Source organism: Capra hircus, chromosome 16, assembly GCF_001704415.2.
Source record: "Capra hircus breed San Clemente chromosome 16, ASM170441v1, whole genome shotgun sequence".
Taxonomy (NCBI): Eukaryota; Metazoa; Chordata; class Mammalia; order Artiodactyla; family Bovidae; genus Capra; species Capra hircus.
Genome location: NC_030823.1, coordinates 45,095,007 through 45,113,471, shown reverse-complemented (window position 1 = coordinate 45,113,471; position 18,465 = coordinate 45,095,007). Strand labels below are relative to the sequence as shown.

The 18,465-nt window shown below is 42.4% G+C and overlaps 1 protein-coding gene across 3 annotated transcripts in view; it reads left to right on the top strand.

Moving 5' to 3' along the window:
- CAMTA1 (calmodulin binding transcription activator 1) overlaps nucleotides 1-18,465 on the top strand; it is a 979,917-nt gene that overhangs the window by 32,211 nt on the left and 929,241 nt on the right. For all 3 annotated transcript variants that reach the window (XM_018060410.1, XM_018060411.1, XM_018060412.1), the window contains exon 3: nucleotides 2,700-2,818. In XM_018060410.1, coding sequence (XP_017915899.1) covers nucleotides 2,700-2,818 — 119 coding nt within the window. The remainder of the gene's footprint in view (nucleotides 1-2,699; nucleotides 2,819-18,465) is intronic.

The following is an 18,465-nucleotide window of genomic DNA, read 5'->3' as shown; positions in this document are numbered from 1 at the left end:
AAAACTGAAAACACAAGTGTTAGCGCTTTGGCTATTGGAGTTGCTGATATTCTTTTCCCAGTATTAAAATTTCCATCTTCATAATGCACTGTGGGAAAATATACCCATTGTTATGTTTCTTAAAGACATCTAATTTATATTTAGTGTGAACCTGAAATTCTGGAAATAGCACAGTTTAAAAACTGATTAAGGGGAACCCATTGGCCTGTCATACTTCTCTTCCTTTTGAACCCATGGCTGCACAGCTCCATAAAGTGCTAAATTTAGAACCTCGACTGAGACAGTGCTTACCCAGCCACTCTCCTTTTCCTCTTTAAAAGCCTGTGGGCCCATTCACCACTGCCTGATTTTGTATCAGAGTAGAAGATGGAAGCCTTTTCTCTAGCAGTTAGGTGTGCTGTTGAAAAGAGTGCTTCCTCTGTCTCTGTCTACACACACACACACACACACACACACTCACTCACTCACTCACTCACTCACTCACTCACTCACATGCTTTCTGTGCCCCAGGACAGTGGGGTTCTTCAAGGAGACTTAAAAGGACAGATAATTAACATCAGGTTATGATTACAAACATAAAACTAGAAGCTTGAGTTTAATGTTCTGTTCATTGTCAGAATTACACTTGAACAGGTTTTTCAGAGCTATGGCTAGTCATATACAATTCAAAGTAAGCCTACAGTAGCATAGTACTGTTTTCATAAAAGGTACCCTGTAATTGGTAAATATCAGAATTGAGTATAGATGTTAGAATATCACCTCTGTTTTCAAGATTGTACACATCATGGGAGATTTTTAAAAAGCAGAGTAAAACCACTTTAGGGGAAGAGAGAAGGGAGGTGAAGGCTCATGTGATTTGGAATTCTGCGCTTTCAAGTTTTATGGCCCATGGCACCTCCCTTGGGAGGATGAAGTGCAGGGAGCATGCATAAGCACATAAAATTGCGAAGGTTTTATAGTGTGTAATTCATACAGAACTTTCTATGAACTTTTAGTTAAGCACTTTCTTTTTTAGTTTCATAGCAAGATTTTTTAAAAAAGTTTAATTTTATTTTGCTCTTAAATTAAAATTTTGGATTCTTCAAAGCAGTCAGTTTTTTAGTTTTTCAAATTTTTTATACTGCTTTTAGAAATAGAGGATATGCATTATAATTCAATTGGTTGTGTAATTCATGGACCAAAAAAGATTTAATACGCTAAAACTCTTAAGTTCCTTCCTATAAAATATCTCCATATGATGCAGTAAATTTTTTTAGACTTTATGACTATGCCCAATATTTTCCTGTTAAGATCTTTTCCTTGAGAAGAAATGTGTTAATCAGATGAAAAATGTTTGGAGAAGATTTTATTAGGACTGTAAAATTATTTTTTATTCTTTAATGTTTTTCACATGTTCAAAAAGTAGTCTGTGCTAAACAAAATTGTACTAAATGATTGGAAAAATATATTACTTACTGTATTTCACTTTCAGCATTCTTAACTGATAAACCTCTGTGCCTATATAAGGTTGTTTAACTCTAAGGCATTTAAAGTTACTGAACGTGACAGTAAATTCTGTAGGGATCTGTGCCTGGAGGAGAATTAGAGATTATCTCATTTTCCTTGATTTGGGAAAACGGAAAATATTAAGTAACTTACCCAAGGTCACACAATTAGAAAGCAGCAGAACTGGGTCAGAATCTTGGGCTCCTAAATGAGAGCCCTTTTTCACCTAATATCAGAGTGAGTTATGTCAACCGTGACTTTCAGGAGCTAAGTCAGTCTTCAGTATTTTAATGTGTTGCTCCTTAGTACCCAGTTATGCTTTGTACCCTTTAGATATTGGAGCTTCCATTTGGCATTAAAAAAAAATTGGAGTGGGTAATTTGAAACTTTGACCCAAATGTGTCAAACCTGGCAAGAAATTTGCAGCCAGGCAAAGGGACTTTGTTACAGGAATAAAACAAGAAATGATACTCAGAGAAATAAGTGAATGAAATAACACATAAAGGAAAGGTAGTCAGACATACCATCTAGTCTTGAGAGTCTTGAACTTGTCCCTCATTAATTTAGAAGAGTTATGTTTTGATGAAATGCATCAAGTATATAGATATGTATATATAACTCAAATTAATTAAAATATGCTTTTAGATTTAGGCTAGAAAGTCCAGCCTCTGTATTACTGAGGTAGCTACCTGCAGGTTGAAATTCCTTAGATTTATCAGATTTGTGCTTTTCTTTGGAAAGAAGAAGCCTCATTTGTATTTTAGAGGATGAAGTAGTAGTATTGGTTTATCAAGAAAGTAAGTAGTTATATTTTAATTCCTCTTTCCTAAAAAATGTAGCAACCTTTTCCACCTGGTTAACAGAGGATTTCTAGGTTTTGTGAGGTTAAGTAATTTTGTGATTTTGATGTACTTCATGGAAACCTCATGAAAGAACCTTTAAAAGCAATGCTTAGGTTCTGGGTAGCTGTTGGGCTGTTCCCTGTTCACTTGCTCGCCATGGAGCCAAGAGCTCCATCTTATTGTAGAGCCTCTTGACCACAGTCCTGCTGCCATCTACCTGAAAAGTGTGTCGATGAGTTCTGTTAACTAAGAGGGATGATGCTCTTGGTCTCCCAGTGACTAAACTGAGCTGCTGTTTCTGACCTTGCCAGTGTACTTAAAAGGAGCTTTTCTCTATTATTTTCTCTGAATTTACTGTTTTCTTCTTTATAGATGATCATGGGAACAGCAATAGTAGTCATGTAAAAATCTTTTTACCGAAAAAGCTGCTTGAATGTCTGCCGAAATGTTCAAGTTTACCCAAAGAGAGGCACCGATGGAACACTAATGAGGTAGATAAATTTCTATTTCTAGGGGTATTAATTTTTTTAAGGGCAAACTTGCTAGGTCATCTTGTGCAGTACTACTGTATGTTAGCTTTAAATTCAAAATACTGAACTAGGAAATTGTGAATGGGAAGAATACTGAATCTGGATTTGACAAAGACCAACATGTTGTTTTGAACAATCTCTGATCTGCCTGGCCTGCATTGAAAAATCTCAGATGTGCACGCTGACTTACTAAGATAGCATGAGTTTCTGTCTGTGTTTTCCTGCATTATGGTGTCTTGCATTTGGTGGTTGACTCTTATCTGCATCTCAGTTAAAGCTTAGTTCTTATGAATAGAGGAACAGCCCCAGTGTTCATAGACCATGCAGTGTCTTGACAATGTGAAGTTTCTGTAGAATTGAGAAGGGCAGGCTTCTTATTAACAAAATGGCTCTGGTCTTCTCTGATGAAGAAAGTTTGCATGGAGAATTAACTGGTTTACCTTAATGAAAGGCATTTGTATGAAGAATGAAGGCTGTGTAGTAGGTTGTTTATTTGATAATCCAGTTAGAAGGTTGATGAAGTAGAGTGAGTCAGAGTTTTATCTTCTTGGATGATGTTTTTTTTTTTTTTGGGTGAATCTTAATCTGGAAGTCTTAATATTAAGGGTGGATTGCTTTGTCATCTTTTTTATTTTGAAGTCTGTTTCAATTCAGGGTGATACCCATTTCACGTGGTGATGAGACTTGGGTCTGTGTCCATCAGGCTGGGAATTCTGTTTCTTTAGTTCACATGGCTGGGGTCATTGGTTTTGTGAAGTTGGTCTAAATCAGTTCGTATTGATGGTTCAGCATTTATTTCCAAGTTATAAATACAAAACCCTACCCTATATTGGTCATTAAAATACAAGAAAAAAATAGTGCTGCCTATTTATCTTTATTTTTTAAAAATTGTTCTGCTCAAATTCTTGACCTACAGTGCTTTTGTTTTGTTACAAGAGGTTACATCAGAGTCTCTTCACTTATCCTAGTTTATATATTTAAATACTCACTAGAACCTTATAGTTTTGTCTCAACTGATTTTAAACTTCTTTAAAGGTATGTATGTATTGATTATTTGCATAAACTATATTTCCCCCCTTAGACAAAATACCTTTGACAAACAGCTGGTTTAGAGTCCTGTTGTTTTAATCAGTCATCTGTTAATTGTTTCAGACATTTTAGACATGAAAACAAAGTAAATGTGCTGAAAATTAATCATAGATCATTATTTTTTCAGCAAAATAATACAATTTGGGAGCCGTTCACTAAGTCAAAACTAGGTCATGAAATATTAAAAAACTCAGTATGTTCCTTAGTAATCCCTGAAAGAGGATTTGATGCTGTTATTATACATCAGTTTCGGTTTATTTATAAATGTAACAAAGCATATAATTTTTTCAATATTACATTTTTATGTAATTGGCAACTGATTTTAACTTTGACTTGAAATTACAGTTGAAACCAGTAATTGCTTAGTGAATTAAAATTAGTGATCTTAAGAGTTATAAAGCTGGAGGTAACAGTGTCAGAAATTTAGTTGGTAGATTATTTAGATCAGTGGTTTCAAAACATTTTTGGAACTTTTGAACACAGCCTTCAACTTTCACATATTTGTTTACCTCTCAATTATTGATTTGTTCCACCTTACGATTATTTCAGATACATTATAAAATACCCAATAAGGAATTTTTAGAGAGGACCAGATTAAAAGGCAGGTAAGAAGTTGTTCTGCATTTTCTTCTAGAACCTCAGCTCACGTAGCTCCTCGGAGACTATGGTTTAGGTCCCAGTGTGACTGAAGTGTGTTCCCCTCTGACCCGTGCAGTGTGAGACTGGGATTTGAGAGCTGTGGGCTATTTGCAGGAGTGGTCACTGCCGCTGAAAACATGGGGTTAGGGACATGGGCGGGTGGGCCTCGGCTGGCGGGGGTCAGGGCACTGCCCTTCTCCTCTGTGATCCAAGGCGCCTTCGGTGATCTATCAGCTCAACCCTGACGAAAAATCCTATGAGAGAACTGAATTCAAAAGTTGGCCTGTATTTCTGGGTAGAGGACTTTGGCTTTGTTACATGTTGAGTTTTGGCTTCAGGAAAAATAGAGGCGTCTTAGAGTGACAGCAGTTGTTAATTCTGTAGGGTGTTATGTGGTGATCGTTACCTGCCTTTTTTCTTTTTTTACTGGCTAGGGTAATAGAAACAAAACAATTCGTTTGTCCTTCAGCCTGCTGTCCTTTATGTCACCACTGAGACCTGAAGGGGACAGATTCCCGGGTAAGGTGGGTTCATGGTCAGGCAGCCTTAAGGACTGGTGGAATCTCTCCAGGGGCTTAGGGCGTGGAGTCCCTCTGCGATTGGAGGGGATGACCGTGTCTCAGTGGAGGACACGTGAGGGAGCTGGCTGGCATTTAGGAGCTGTGTTAGACACACATGACATTCCTGTCGCTTCCACTTGCCAGGATCAGGCGTTCGCGTAGGGAGGGGCATGTTGCACGAGCGCAGTTGTGAGCACAGCCGACGCATGTTTTCCATCTCACTCTGTGCACAGCATCTGCTCGCCAAGGAGACTGGCGGCTGGGGTTGCTTGGATGAGATGTCAGCTGTCGTCTTTCTCTGTCACCCGTGTTCTCTCTCTGCTGGGTGTGCACAATTGAATTCCCGGCTAGAATCTGACTCCTCTGTGCTCTTGAGAAGCACCCTTTGTCACACCTGTGTGGTCACATTTGTGGTTGGTTACTGGAGAAAACCCACCTGTGACCGGTGTGTGTACATCTCTTGAGAGAGGGGAGCAAGATTGTGCCCATTCACACGCAGCATGTTTCCTTTTATAGATGAGGGACTGTTGGTCAAGATAGCGCACTTAACAGGGCCCGTCTCTGTCTGAGCTTCATTTCTTCTACGTTGTTGATTAGTTCACAGGAACATTCATTCTGTGGTGTGTCTTTCAGACTTTTAATCAAAGACCCATAACCCTTAACCACATTAGGGTACTTGGCAGATCCATAGTGTAATTTAGTTTTCAGTTAAAAAGTTAATGTAAAATTAGTGTTCTGGGTTCACATGCAAATTTTGGTAAAGCTGAAAGTCACTGAAAAGGAAGACTCTTAGCAATAAAAGAGATTGTAGGGCCTGCTTCAGTACTTCTAACCTTTTCTAACTCATTGGGATAGGTGAACTCTCCTGCCCTTCTTGAATATTGTTTGCAATTGCAAAATAAATGTTGTATCTAAAAACAAATCAATTTTAGCTTATGCTTTCTCAGCCATAAACACTCCTTTCCCAGGAGATGATAATGATGATGATAATTACGGCAGCTACCATTTATTGAATGTCTACTGCATGCTAGGCACTGTTGAGTTTTTTCCGTGAATCTTCACGTTTATTCCTGGACCTAGTCCTGTGAGGTAGGTTTTGTGATTATTCTTACATGGTGTGTGAGGAGACTTGAACCACAGAGTTGTTAAATAAAGCACCTGAAAGTGGTGGCCTTGGGAGTCCAAGCCCATCCCCTGATCTCGGAGCACATACTTTCTGCAGTTCTGTTCCAAGAGCAGTTTCAGATAAGACTTCCCCAAGGTCTTGCCCTCCTTAGTGACTTCTGATCATTTTGTTTTATTCATTTGCTTCATTTTTCACTTTCTAGTATTATACCTAAACTTACTGTATTTTTGTCTGATAATTTTTTTGGAAAAGTAGTAGATTGTGTTAGAAGAAGGAGTTTCGACTCTTAGTAATGAATATTAATGTGTGGGCTCTAGGTAAGGAAGAAAGTACATTAAAAACAGAAATTCTGTACCTGTGCATAACTGGCAGGTTGATAGGCTTGACTTTTTTATCCTGGGCAGGAAAAAGTGTATTCAACACAGAGCACATTTGTTAAGAGAACCAACTCTTATTTCATGATCACTTTGGTATTCACATAATTAGGTGAACTATTATGAGATTTCTGCATTTTAAGTCAATATTGATATTTTTAAAGCCCAGAGCCAGAAATAATTATGCTAATGCAACTTTCTGATTGCTCAAACGACTACTTCATAATTACACATATTAGTACTCCATATATGTTGTCCAGACTGAAATTTCTTTTGTTTAGTCATTAATTAGCTGTTTGACTTAAGCTATAACTACTGCATTCCCCCCTTGCCGAATCTGGGTTTCCAGTGGCGTTCTTCCAAAGTGAAGTTAATGCAGCACTACGAACCTTTTATAATGAAAATGTTCTCCTTCAGTATGTTCAGATCATTTTTGTGTGCTGCTATTTTTGAACTATTAATGCTCTTTCTTTTGTTTGTTTTTCCTCTAACACAAAGTTTCTCCAGAGTAAGCAAACAAAAAAGAATTCCAGTTTGTATTGATCTTAAAGAAAGTGCCGCAAAGGTTTGTGGTGGTAGCTTCAGAGATTTTCATATTAAATGCATTTTTTTAATGGTAAAAATGTCTGTATAGGGAGCAGTACACATACAGGCTGGTACAATCATGCCAGAGAAGCTGAAGAAGAAAAAACCCTCGGGTATAATGCCTTTTATAGGGAGAGAATTAGCGTTTTAAATCCTGAATACCACCCCCCCCAACTTTTTATATTCAGGTAAGAAAAATGGACTTTATTACTATGAAAATTATTAAATTATATTTCATTTCAATTATTTTAACAAGAACCCACCTTTACAATTGTTTAACATCATTTTTTTGTAAAGGTATATATTCTTGAGTATTTTTGTATTTAAAATTTTTGTTTGTATAACTTACAAAGTTGTAGATTTAGGGCTACAATTTTTGCAGTTATTGGTCTTACTTGTGTGCTTGTTGTTCAATCACTAAGTCTTTGTGACACCATGGACTGTAGCATGCCAGGCTTCCCTGTCCCTCACTATCTCCTAGAATTTGCTCAAATCCATGTCCATTGGGTCGGTGATGCTATCCAGCCATCTCATCCTCTGCCACTCTCTTCTCCTCTTGCCCTCAATCTTTCCCAGCATCAGGTTCTTTTCCAATGAGTTGGCTCTTCACATCAGGTACTGGTGTACTTACATATTATCTTTTTGAAACATAGACACACATTTTTTTGGAGACCATTTAAGACTCTTTATATTTCCCACATTTAAGCTAAACTGAAAAGCATTTTTTATAATAAAGGTGAGTGAGAGATTTTGGCAGTGTTAAGGCTTTGACTGGTCCCAGATCATTCTTTGAGGCCAAGCAGGGCTTTTGTGATTGACAGAGGAGTCTCGTGGGCTACAGTCCATAGGGTTGCAAAGAGTTGCATGGAACTGAGCATGCGCGCGCGCGCACACACACACACACACACACACACACACACACACGGAGGAAAATGTATGTATCTCACACACACACACACACGGAGGAAAATGCGTGTATGACCCACAGTACATACAGCGAACCAGGTTTTCAGAGTGACAACCTTTAATTTTTGAGTACAGTGTGTGGTACCAAATTTTAAATTAAATTTGATCATTTTGTAGCAGTTGAGTTAAGCATAATTCCTCTGTTTAACTTAGTGGTGTGAAGTGAATGGATAGATGCTGCGATCCGTATGAGCACAGGCCTATTCATCAGACAGTCTGTGTCGGTCACTCTGGTGTTTCGGTGGCAGAGGTGGTAGCAGAGGGGACAGAGGACACTGAAATGCTGGGGGTGGGACTTCCCCCCACATCCATGAGGGGAGGCAGGCGAAGAGAGCAATACGGGTGGGTTTGGCCTCAAGGAGCAGTAAAAGAAGCACATCTTACCCGCAGAGAGTCCAGTAATGTTTATAAAATCTAAGATGTTAAAGCAGTTTTTCTTTAAAGGAAGAAAATTTCTGTAGACCCAGTGCAGTTTGACCTAAACTATTTTTATTATATTATTTCAGAATGTAGCTGTTGAAAGAATATTTGGCCTATACTCTGTGTTCAATAAATATTTGTTGAATGAATGAAATGTGGAAAAACAGAAAACTCAGCATAATTTTTTTAATTCTTAGAGTTCTTCTGTGAATATAAAACTCAAATATTATATATATTACATAAAAAGAAACCACAAAACTAATAAAATTTATATTAACAGCATTAATTAAATGTAGTGGATGATGTTTTTGCCAAATCTATATCGTTTCTTGCAATGTGAATATAGTCCTGACTGTTCTCAGGCAGGTTCTTTTTTTTTAAATTGATTTTTATTTTAAAATTTTTACTTTGTGTCGGGATATAGCCAGTTAACAGTGTTGTGGTAGTTTTAGTTGAATAGCAAAGGGACTCCACCATACACACACATGTGTCCATTCTCTCCCAACCCCTGTCCCATCCTGGCTCAGGCAGGTTCTTTTGAGTTTGGCACATGGCACTACTGTGTGCCCTGCAGTTATCCTGCCCCTCCTGCACCGAACTATTCATAAACTGTTTTCTTGCTCAGCAAGCATTTCTCTAAGCCTGTCATTAGGCCTTGGCACAAATATATCATTTAGTCTTACGTTCATTTCTGGTTTTTCTCATTAGTCTAAGAACAACTTAAATGACACTACTGGGTACCCCTGCAATTGTAATTACAAATCACAGACTTGAGCAGTGAGTTTGTGTGCTAGAATATAATTGCTGTAGGTTTTAGTTTTTCAGATTATGAGTTAATGTTTGAGATGAAAACTTCCTTACTGAATGCAAGGATCACCAATGTCTTGGAAAGGATACAGAACTGGCCAGTTGGAAACAGGTTATAGTCTTGGCTCTGCCGCCATTCAGCTGAGTGTTAGGTGAGATGCCTTCTAGGCCTCTTTTGTGTCTTTGGTGGTGGTGCGAGGTTGTGCTTTGAGGGCTTTAAAGATTTGTCTGAAGCCCAGTTCTCCAGTTCTGGAGGCTCGAGCACTGTTGCCAGCTTGGGAGTTTGCTTATTGTTTTAATTCTTAATCATCCTTTCATTTATTTTTATGTTTGTACCATTCAGTGGTCTGTAGTGAGTACACGCATGGTATAATACCTCCATCTAATTCCACATTTTCATCACCCAGCAGGTTGGGGGTTTTCTGTCCCTCTGGCCTTGGTGGAGCTCTGTTCATACTCCAGTTTTTGTGACCTTTTCTTTTGGAAGAGGAAGCATGAAGGATTGTCTCTATCCCATTCCCTGTCCATCTCTGTTTGGCCCGGAGAGCTGAAAGCAGCAGAACCCTAAAGCTGACAGCATCTACTTACTTACCTCCCTACCTGTCTCCCATCTTCTGGGCCTTTTAATATTACTTATCAAATGTTCCTAATGATAAGTTCTGTTATCTTGATTATGAAATTCTGTTGGAAATTTGAAAAGACGTTCCTAAAAAATAACCTGTTTTCTGGTTTTAAGGCTTTTGTTTATTTTTACTTTTGACTGGGCTGAGCGTTTATTGCTGCACAGGTGTTTCTCTAGTTGCAGCAAGCGGGGCTCCTCTCTAGTATTGGCATGCGGGCTCCTCGTGGTGGTAGCTTCTCTTGTTGCACGGGCTCTAGGTGTATGGGCATCAGTAGTTGCAGGTCCCGTGCTCTAGAGCCACAGGCTCAGTAGTTGTGATGCCCAGGCTTAGTTGCCCTGCGGCATGTGGGTCTTCCTAGGTCAGGGAACAACCCGCGTCTCCTGCATTAGCAGGTGGGTTCTTTACCACTGAGCCACCAGGGAAGCCTGGAGTTTTAATGCTTTTAAAAGCCTGGGGGAGAAAAAAAGACGGAAAAAGAAACTCCTTTCTAGATGGATGAGAAAGCACAGATGGGCTGGAGTGAAAGTGATGAAAGATAACTGTGTGTCTGGGAGAGTGTTTTCTCTGTTAGGGAGAATTCTGTGGGCATGCTGTGTGGGTTTCCTGAAGCTCTCTCAGTGGCTTTGTGTGTTCTCTGGTCTGGTGAAGGGTGCAGAGCTGAAGTAAATGTAACAGTTAAAGACCGTGCAGTTTCCATTTAGGGAGAAGTGGGGAAAGTGGGAGGAGCTCCAGCCCTGGGAATTGAACAAAGTGGAGCAGGTGTGTGTGCCTCCGTGGGGCAGTCGAAGTACCACCAGGGTGCAATTCCAAGGCAGCTTCATTCAGCACTGAATTCATTTTACAGGGATTCCAGAGGAGTTTCTAGGGACAAAAAGGTTCCCCATGTCCAGGAAACCAGAAAGCTGAAAAGTAGCTTGACGTAGGCTGGGAAGCTGCCTGAGCCTGAGTCAGTGGGAGCAGGTCTGAGGGGCGGGGCTCTAGGTGTGTGTATGCCTGCTAAGTCGCTTCAAGTCGTGTCCAACTCTTTGCAACCCCAGGGACTGTAGCCTGCCAGGCTCCTCTGTCCATGTGATTCTCCAGGCAAGAATACTGGAGGGGGTTGCCATGCCCTCCTCCAGGGGATCTTCCCAGGACCCAACCCACATCTCTTATGTCTCCTGCATTGGCAAGTGAGTTCTTTACCAACTTTAGTGCCACCTGGGAGGCCACACCTAGATTTTGCTATTGACTTTTTATTATGATTTAAGTTGTAGAGCTGTTTAAGGTTCACAGAAAAATTGAGTGGAAGGTGTGGAGAGTTCCCATAGGTGCCCTGCCCACTCCCATTCACAGCCTCTCCCGCTGTCAGCATCCCCTGCTGGTGGTTCTTATTGTTTAGTCCCCCAGTCGTGTCTGACTCTTTTTCACCCCATGGACTGTAGCACTCCAGGCTTCCCTGTCCCTCACCATCTCCCCAAATTTCCCTAAGTTCATGTCCATTACATTGGTGATGCCATTCAGCCATCTCATCCTCTGACACCTTCTTCTGCTGCCCTCAGTCTTTCCCAGCATCAGGGACTTTTCCAGGGAGTCGGCTGTTCACATCAGGTGACCAGGATACTGGAGCTTCAGCTTTAGCATTAGTCCTTCTAGAGGGGTGCCTTTTTATAAGCAGTGAATCTGCATTGACACATCAGTATCACCCAGAGCCCATAGTTTGTGTTGTGGTTCACTGTTGGTGTTGCGTTTTCTCTGGGTTTGGACAAGCACTTGTGACATGCTTCCGTCATTGTAGTTTCATACAGGTTAGTGTTGCCACCCTAACCGTTGTCTGTGCCCTGCCTTTTTACCTCCCTGCCCCTGGCAACTGCTCATCTCTTACTATCTCCACAGTTTTGCCTTTTCTAGGATGTCATGTCGTAGTTGGAGTCGTAAAACATGTAGCTTTTTCGGATTGGCTTCTTTCGCTTGGTGATAGGCACTTGAGATTCCTCTGTGTCTTTTTATGGCTTGGTAGCTCATTTCTTTTTAGTGCTAAGTAATATTCCACTGTCAGATGCACTGCCGATCATTTACCCATTCACCTCCTGAAGGACGTTTTGGCTACTTCCAGTTTTTGGCAGTTTTGAATAAAGCTGATGTAAACATTCATGTGCAGGATTTTGCATAGACATAAGTTTTCAACTCCTCTGGGCAAATACCAAGGAGTGCAATTGCTGGATCATATGGTAAGACTATGTTTAGTTTTGTAAGAAGCTGCCAAACTGTCTTCGAACGTGGCTGCACTGTTTTGTGTCCCTAGCAGCAGTGAAAGAAAGTTCTTTTTGCTCTGAATCCTGACCAACATTTGCTGTTGTCTGTGTTCTGGATTTTGACCATTCTCATAGATGCGCAGTGGTAGCTCACTGTCATCTTAATCTGCGTTTCCTTGGTAACATGTTATGTGGAGTATCCTCTCATATACAGTCTTGCCATTTGTATGTCTCCTGTGATGAGGTGTCTGCTAGGGTCTGATTGTTGAGTTTTAACAGTGTTTTTCTTACCATAGCTAACAGTCCTTTATTAAGTCCGGCTTGTCAATTATTTCTTCCATGGTAATGCTTTGGCATTGTAATGCTATACTCAAGATCTTCTGGTTCTTGTGTTATCTAATAGGAGTTTTATAGTTCTGCATTTTATGCTGAGGTCTGTGATTCATTATGAGTTGGGCTTTTGTGAAGGATGTAAGGCCTGTATTTGAATCCTTTCTTTTTCTGGTACCTGGTGGCCCGCTTCAGCACTATCTGAGTGTCGAAAAGACTCTGCTCCACTGTGTTGCCTGTGCTGCTTTGTCAAAGATCAGTTGATGTTTACGTGGGTCTGTGTCTGGGCTTTCAGTTCAGTTCTGTTTCATTGATCTATTTGTCCATTCTTTGGACAGCACCACACTGTTTTTTTTCTCCCCCTCTGAATAATATTAATTGTTTATGGCAGTGCTGGATCTTCATTGCTTTGAGTGGGCTTTCTCTCGTTGTGGCAGGAAGGGGCTGCTCTTGGTTGCAGTGTGAGGGCTTCTCACTGAGGTGGCTTCTCCTGTTGTGGAGCGTGGGCTCTAGGCCGCGCAGGCTCCAGCGGTGGCAGCACTTGGGCTCAGTAGCTGCAGCTCCCTGGCTCTAGAGCACAGGCTCAGTAGTTGTGGCACACGGGCTTAGCTGTTCCGCAGCTTATGGGAGCCTCCTGGACCAGGGATTGAACCTGTGTCTCCTGCATTGGCAGGTGGATTCTGTATCACTGAGCCACCAGGGAAGCCTGACACGCTTTCTTGATTATGTAGCTTTATAGTAAGTTTTGAGGTCAGATAGTGTCGGTCCTCTGATTTTGTTCTCATTCAGTATTGAGTTGGTTGCTCTAGGTCTCTTGTCTCTCCTTGTAAACTTTATAATTAGTCTGTTGCTGGGATTTTGATGAGGATTGTGTTGAACTTAGAGATCAAGTTGAGAAGAACTGACATCTTGATAACAGTGAGTCTTCCCATCTGTGAACGTGGACTGCTTTTCCATTTATTTAGTTTTTTATTTAATTCATCAGAGTTTTGGAATTTTCTTCATCAGAGTTTTGGAATTTTCTTCGTACAGCTGTTGTAAGTATTTTGTTAGATTTATACTTAATTCCCTTTTTTGGGGGGGGGAAGTGAAAAGTGAAGTCACTCAATCTTGTCCAACTCTTTGCGACCCCATGGATTGCAGCCTGCCAGGCTCCTCAGTCCATGGAATTTTCCAGGCAAGAGTACTGGAGTGGGATGCCATTTTTGAGGGGGAGGGGTACGCTAATGTAAATAATACTGTGTTTTAAATTTCAAATTTCACTTGTTCGTTTTTGATGTATAGGAAAGTGATAGACTTTGTATATCGATCTTGCATAATCGCTCATTAAATACAGGAGTTTTCCAAGAAGCCAAGCCCACAAAGAGAGACCACCATTCTGTGTGTATCTTGAGCTGAAATAGTTTTTTTTTTAAAGAGGTCAGGGAGTGTCCCTCTGGTGCGGGGGAAGTCAACATAGAAGGTCAAGTCAGAGTGTCGTGAGGTCACACCCTTTCAGTGCTCTGTGTAGGAGACTGGAGCTGTCAGAGCAGCTGCCAGGAGGGATGCTTTCCCATTGGACCCGGGGTTCTTATTTAGGAAAGGCTGCTTTTCCAGAAAGAGGAGGAGGGGAAACACTGAAATACATGTGCCTTTTTAAAAGTTTAGAACGAATCGAAAGAAAGGGAAAAATGCCATCTGCTTCCCATTTCTGAGAAAGGATACACTAAAAAATGTAGAAATTAAACACGATCTGTACAATTGAGGTCGGAGTGGAGTCATTTCCCATTTTTCCTGACATGTCTTTAAACTGTGGTGACAGGCTCCCCTTTCCCGGCATCAGAGGACAGTTGTTAATGTGCATGTTAAAATTTTATTTTATTTTTGTGCTGTTGAGCAAAATTTAGACTTCCTAACACTTGTTTTATTTAAGAATCATTTTTGTTAAATGCTTTAATTATTATCAATCAAAACTTTATATATTTAAGCATTTTCCAGTAATTTTTAACAATCCATTCCTCAAGCAATTCAGAGAACCTGCTGTGTGGTGATTATATATTTTTTATTTCATAAATGAGGATAGTGAGACCTAAGTGTTCTGAAATTAGCATTTATCATCATCTAATATAGTGTATAATTTACTTCTTCTTATTGCGTATTGTCTGACTGCCCCTGGTAAGCTGTCAGGTCCTGGTTGACAGCAGTCTTCACCCGTTCTGTACACGAATGGATCTTGGAAGCTTAGAGTTATCTTAGGGGCACGATATCAGGTGTTCAGTGACTGTTTCTTGAATGAATGAGTACATGAAGATCCCAACAGCAGATACTGTTTAGGTCTCTACTCAAGTGTGCTGCTAACACGTTGTCCCTGAGTTGGACATCCCGTTTAGTGATAGTCATTGGTGTTGCCAAACAGATCTACGGGAGCTGCCCCTGAAGGCTGTTCCCTGAGTCGTGGAAGGCGGTACTGAAGCACCCAGTGTCAGATAAACTGCTCCTTGTGCAGTGGGGGTGGGAGTGAGGCTGGAAGCAGAACTGTGCTCCATGGAGAAGCTCTTCCTGTGGAGCCAGGAAGTCTGGGGAGGCTGGACTCCTCCCCCGACCCTCCATGCTGCATAGTTCAGCAGGGGAAGCAAGAAGCCCAGGTCACCCCAAAGCCTGCCATCAGAAAGAAACTGTGGACTTTCTGATGTATGTCTCTGTAGACATACTCCTTACCGATGTGGCTGTATATTTTATTGTTTGTTAACTCACAGGGGTTTACTGTACAGGTGGTTTTGTAGTCTGGCTTTTCTCCTAACATGTTGTGTGCATCTTAGGCCTTTTGGACAGTGGTTCACAGCATCACGTTTGTTGACTGTGTGTTAGTATTCCATTGTGTTTCATATCTTCATTCATGAGTTCAGCAAGGTTTCTGAGGGCCAATATGTGCCAGGCACTGGTTGAGGATGCTGAGGTTCCCAGACAGACAAGTTTCCTGTTGTCATGGAGCTTATAGTTTAGGAGGGAAGACGATACCTGAGCACGTAAATATGTAAGAATTTCAGAGAGTTGTCAGGGGGAAATAGAACAGAATACTCAGCTGTGAGCACTTGAAGTGGGTTGATTATGAAGGCCTTCCTTAGAGCATTTGAGCTGAGATCTGAATGATGAAGGACAACTGCTTGAGGATATGGGGGAATATTTTAGGCAGAAGGAATAGCAAGTGCAAGTGCCCCGAGGCAGGAATGCATTTGGTTTGAGAAACAAAATAGACAACAACATGGCTGGAACAGAGTGGACCTGGGAAAATAGGATAGGTAGGGGCTAGATTTTGAGGTCCTTTGTCGGCACCAATGCTTGGGATTTTTCGAGTAACCAGAAGTCACTGGAGGGTGGACTTGGAGGAAGTGATAGGTGTAATGTGAATTTTTTTATTTGCAGAGCTGTCCTCTGGCTGCTCTGTGACTGACAGGGAGACCAGTCCAAGGCTGTTGCAGTGATTGGCAATCTTGGTGAGAGACAATGGAAGCAATGAAGAGGAGAAAAGTGGGGTGACTTTTGGAGGTGGAGGTGTCAGGACTCTTGGGATTGGATGTGGGGCTGGGGCAGGCGTCATGAAGGATTCCTTGTTTGCAGCCTCAGCTGCTACATTGCTGTTGGTGCTCATAATTGAGACCAAGGAGGCTGAAGGCAGGATGTCAGGAGTTCTCTTCGGCTGTATCGATTTGGGATGTTTCTCAGACACTGCAGTGGCTGTGCCGAGTAGGCCGTTGTCTAGAAGGCTGAGCGAGGTCTTGTCTGGAGACATAAATTGGAGAGCTGTTAGATGCGGTGAGATCACTCGGGGGCAAAAGATGGATGGAGAAGGGGTGAGGTAAGCCTTGGGTGGAGCAGGAGGAGCCAGCCAGGAGGACTGTGGAGAGCCAGGGAGCAGTGGTGCACCGGGTAAGGTGGGCCTCGAGGAGCACTGCATCAGTTTTCGGTTTGCTGCTGTAACAAAGCACCACAAACATAGTGGCTTAAAACAGCACAGATTTATCATCTTCAAGTTCTGCAGGTCATACGTCTGACAGCGGTCCCCCTGGGCTGAAATCAAGGTGTGGGCAGGCTGCGTTCCTTTCTGGGGGCTCCAGGGGAGACTTCCTGGCCTGTTCCGCCTGCAGAGGCTGCTCACATGCCTTGTCTTGTGGCCCCCATCTCCTGTGTGGAGCCGTCACTGCAAACTCTGGGACCCTACTTGTGTCGTCACATCTCTTTCCCCATCTCCAACCTCTCTTGCCTTCCTCTTCCAGTTGTAAGGACTCTTGTGGTTCCATGGGGTCCACCCCAACAGTCCAGAGTCTTCCCTATTTTAAGGTCAGCTGACAGGCAGCTTAATTTTTCTGTATTTACAGGAGCTGGTGATTTGAATGTGGCTCTTTTGGGGAGGGGTGACTCTGTTCTTTCTACCTCAGAGGACGTAGTCAGGAGGTGACTGAGAAGTCCAATCAGGCGGGGAATGGAGCTGTGACCCCTGGATTTGGGCACCAGAAAGCTCCGAGTCATCCTGGCGAATGATGCCAGTGGAATGTGGGTTGCAAGCAAATGCGGCAAGGACTTGGGGATGGCAGGTGTTAAGGATTCTCCCGGGAATTTTGCTGCGAATGAGAGAAAGTTGTGGCATGAATTCAAGAGTAGATGTGCAGAATGGGAGCCCTGATGTAGCACTGAGGTGCGGAGACGCCTCTCTCAGGAAGGCGTTGAGTGTGGGTCACCTGAACGAAGAACCCAGAGTCAGATCAAGAAGTGGTTTGCAGAGATGGAGGTATCTGAAGAAAGCAATAATGCGGTTATTTTGAAATAAGCAGCAGAACTCTCCGACTGTTGCCTGCCCTGCGTCAGTGGACAGAACCCTTGTCAGTGGCTGTGGCACAGCCCTCTGCCCACCATGTCAGATGCTCTGTCACCCCACGAGTGGTCGCCCCTGTTTCTGAAGGCAGTGTGGAAGTCCGCCTTTCCTCCCGTGGGGACCAGCTGTGGTCAGGCCACAGCGCAGTGCCTCAGGGGGAGAGTGTGTCCGGCACGCAGGGAAGCCACAGTCCTGTTCTGTCCTTCCTTTGCTTCATTAGGTTTTAATGATATTCATACTCAACAGTGTTTATTGAACACTAGGCTCTTGGGAAAATGGGGGTGCATAAGATAGATCCCTACCCTGTGGAGCTTGCCTTCTGGAGGCCCCGTCTCAAAGCTGACCTCTTCCCGGAGGCAAGGCACTGAACTCGTGGGGTGACAGAGCATCTGACATGGTGGGCAGAGGGCTGTGCCACAGCCACTGACAAGGGTTCTGTCCACTGACGCAGGGCAGGCAACAGTCGGAGAGTTCTGCTGCTTATTTCAAAATAACCGCATTATTGCTTTCTTCAGATACCTCCATCTCTGCAAGGCAAGGTTCTTCGAGAGTGTGTGGTCCACACTCTCCTGCACATCTTGGTCTCTGACGAGCTGCGGACCCTCAGTTTACCTTGGAACTGTGGCCGCCTGCTGCTCCTTACCCACAGCTGCCCATTGTATCGCAGCACTTATGAGCTAATCCCTGGTTACCACGGGTGCCTTTGCTCAGAGAGCCCCTCCCTCCCTCTTCCCCTTAAATTCTAGCGTTCATAGTACATCATCGCTTTCCCTTTTTTTAATTAGTCGATTAATTTTTGTGTGTGTGTGGCTATGCTAGGTCTTCATTGCTGTGGTTCAGCTTTGTGTAGTTGTGGCATGGGGGCTTCTCGTTGCAGTGACTTCTCTTGTTGTGGAGCACGGGCTCTAGGGTGCACGGGCTTCAATAGTTGAGGCTCGTGGGCTCAGTAGTTGTGACTCACTGGCTTAGTTGCTCCAAGGCATGTGGAATCTTCCCAGACCAGGGATCG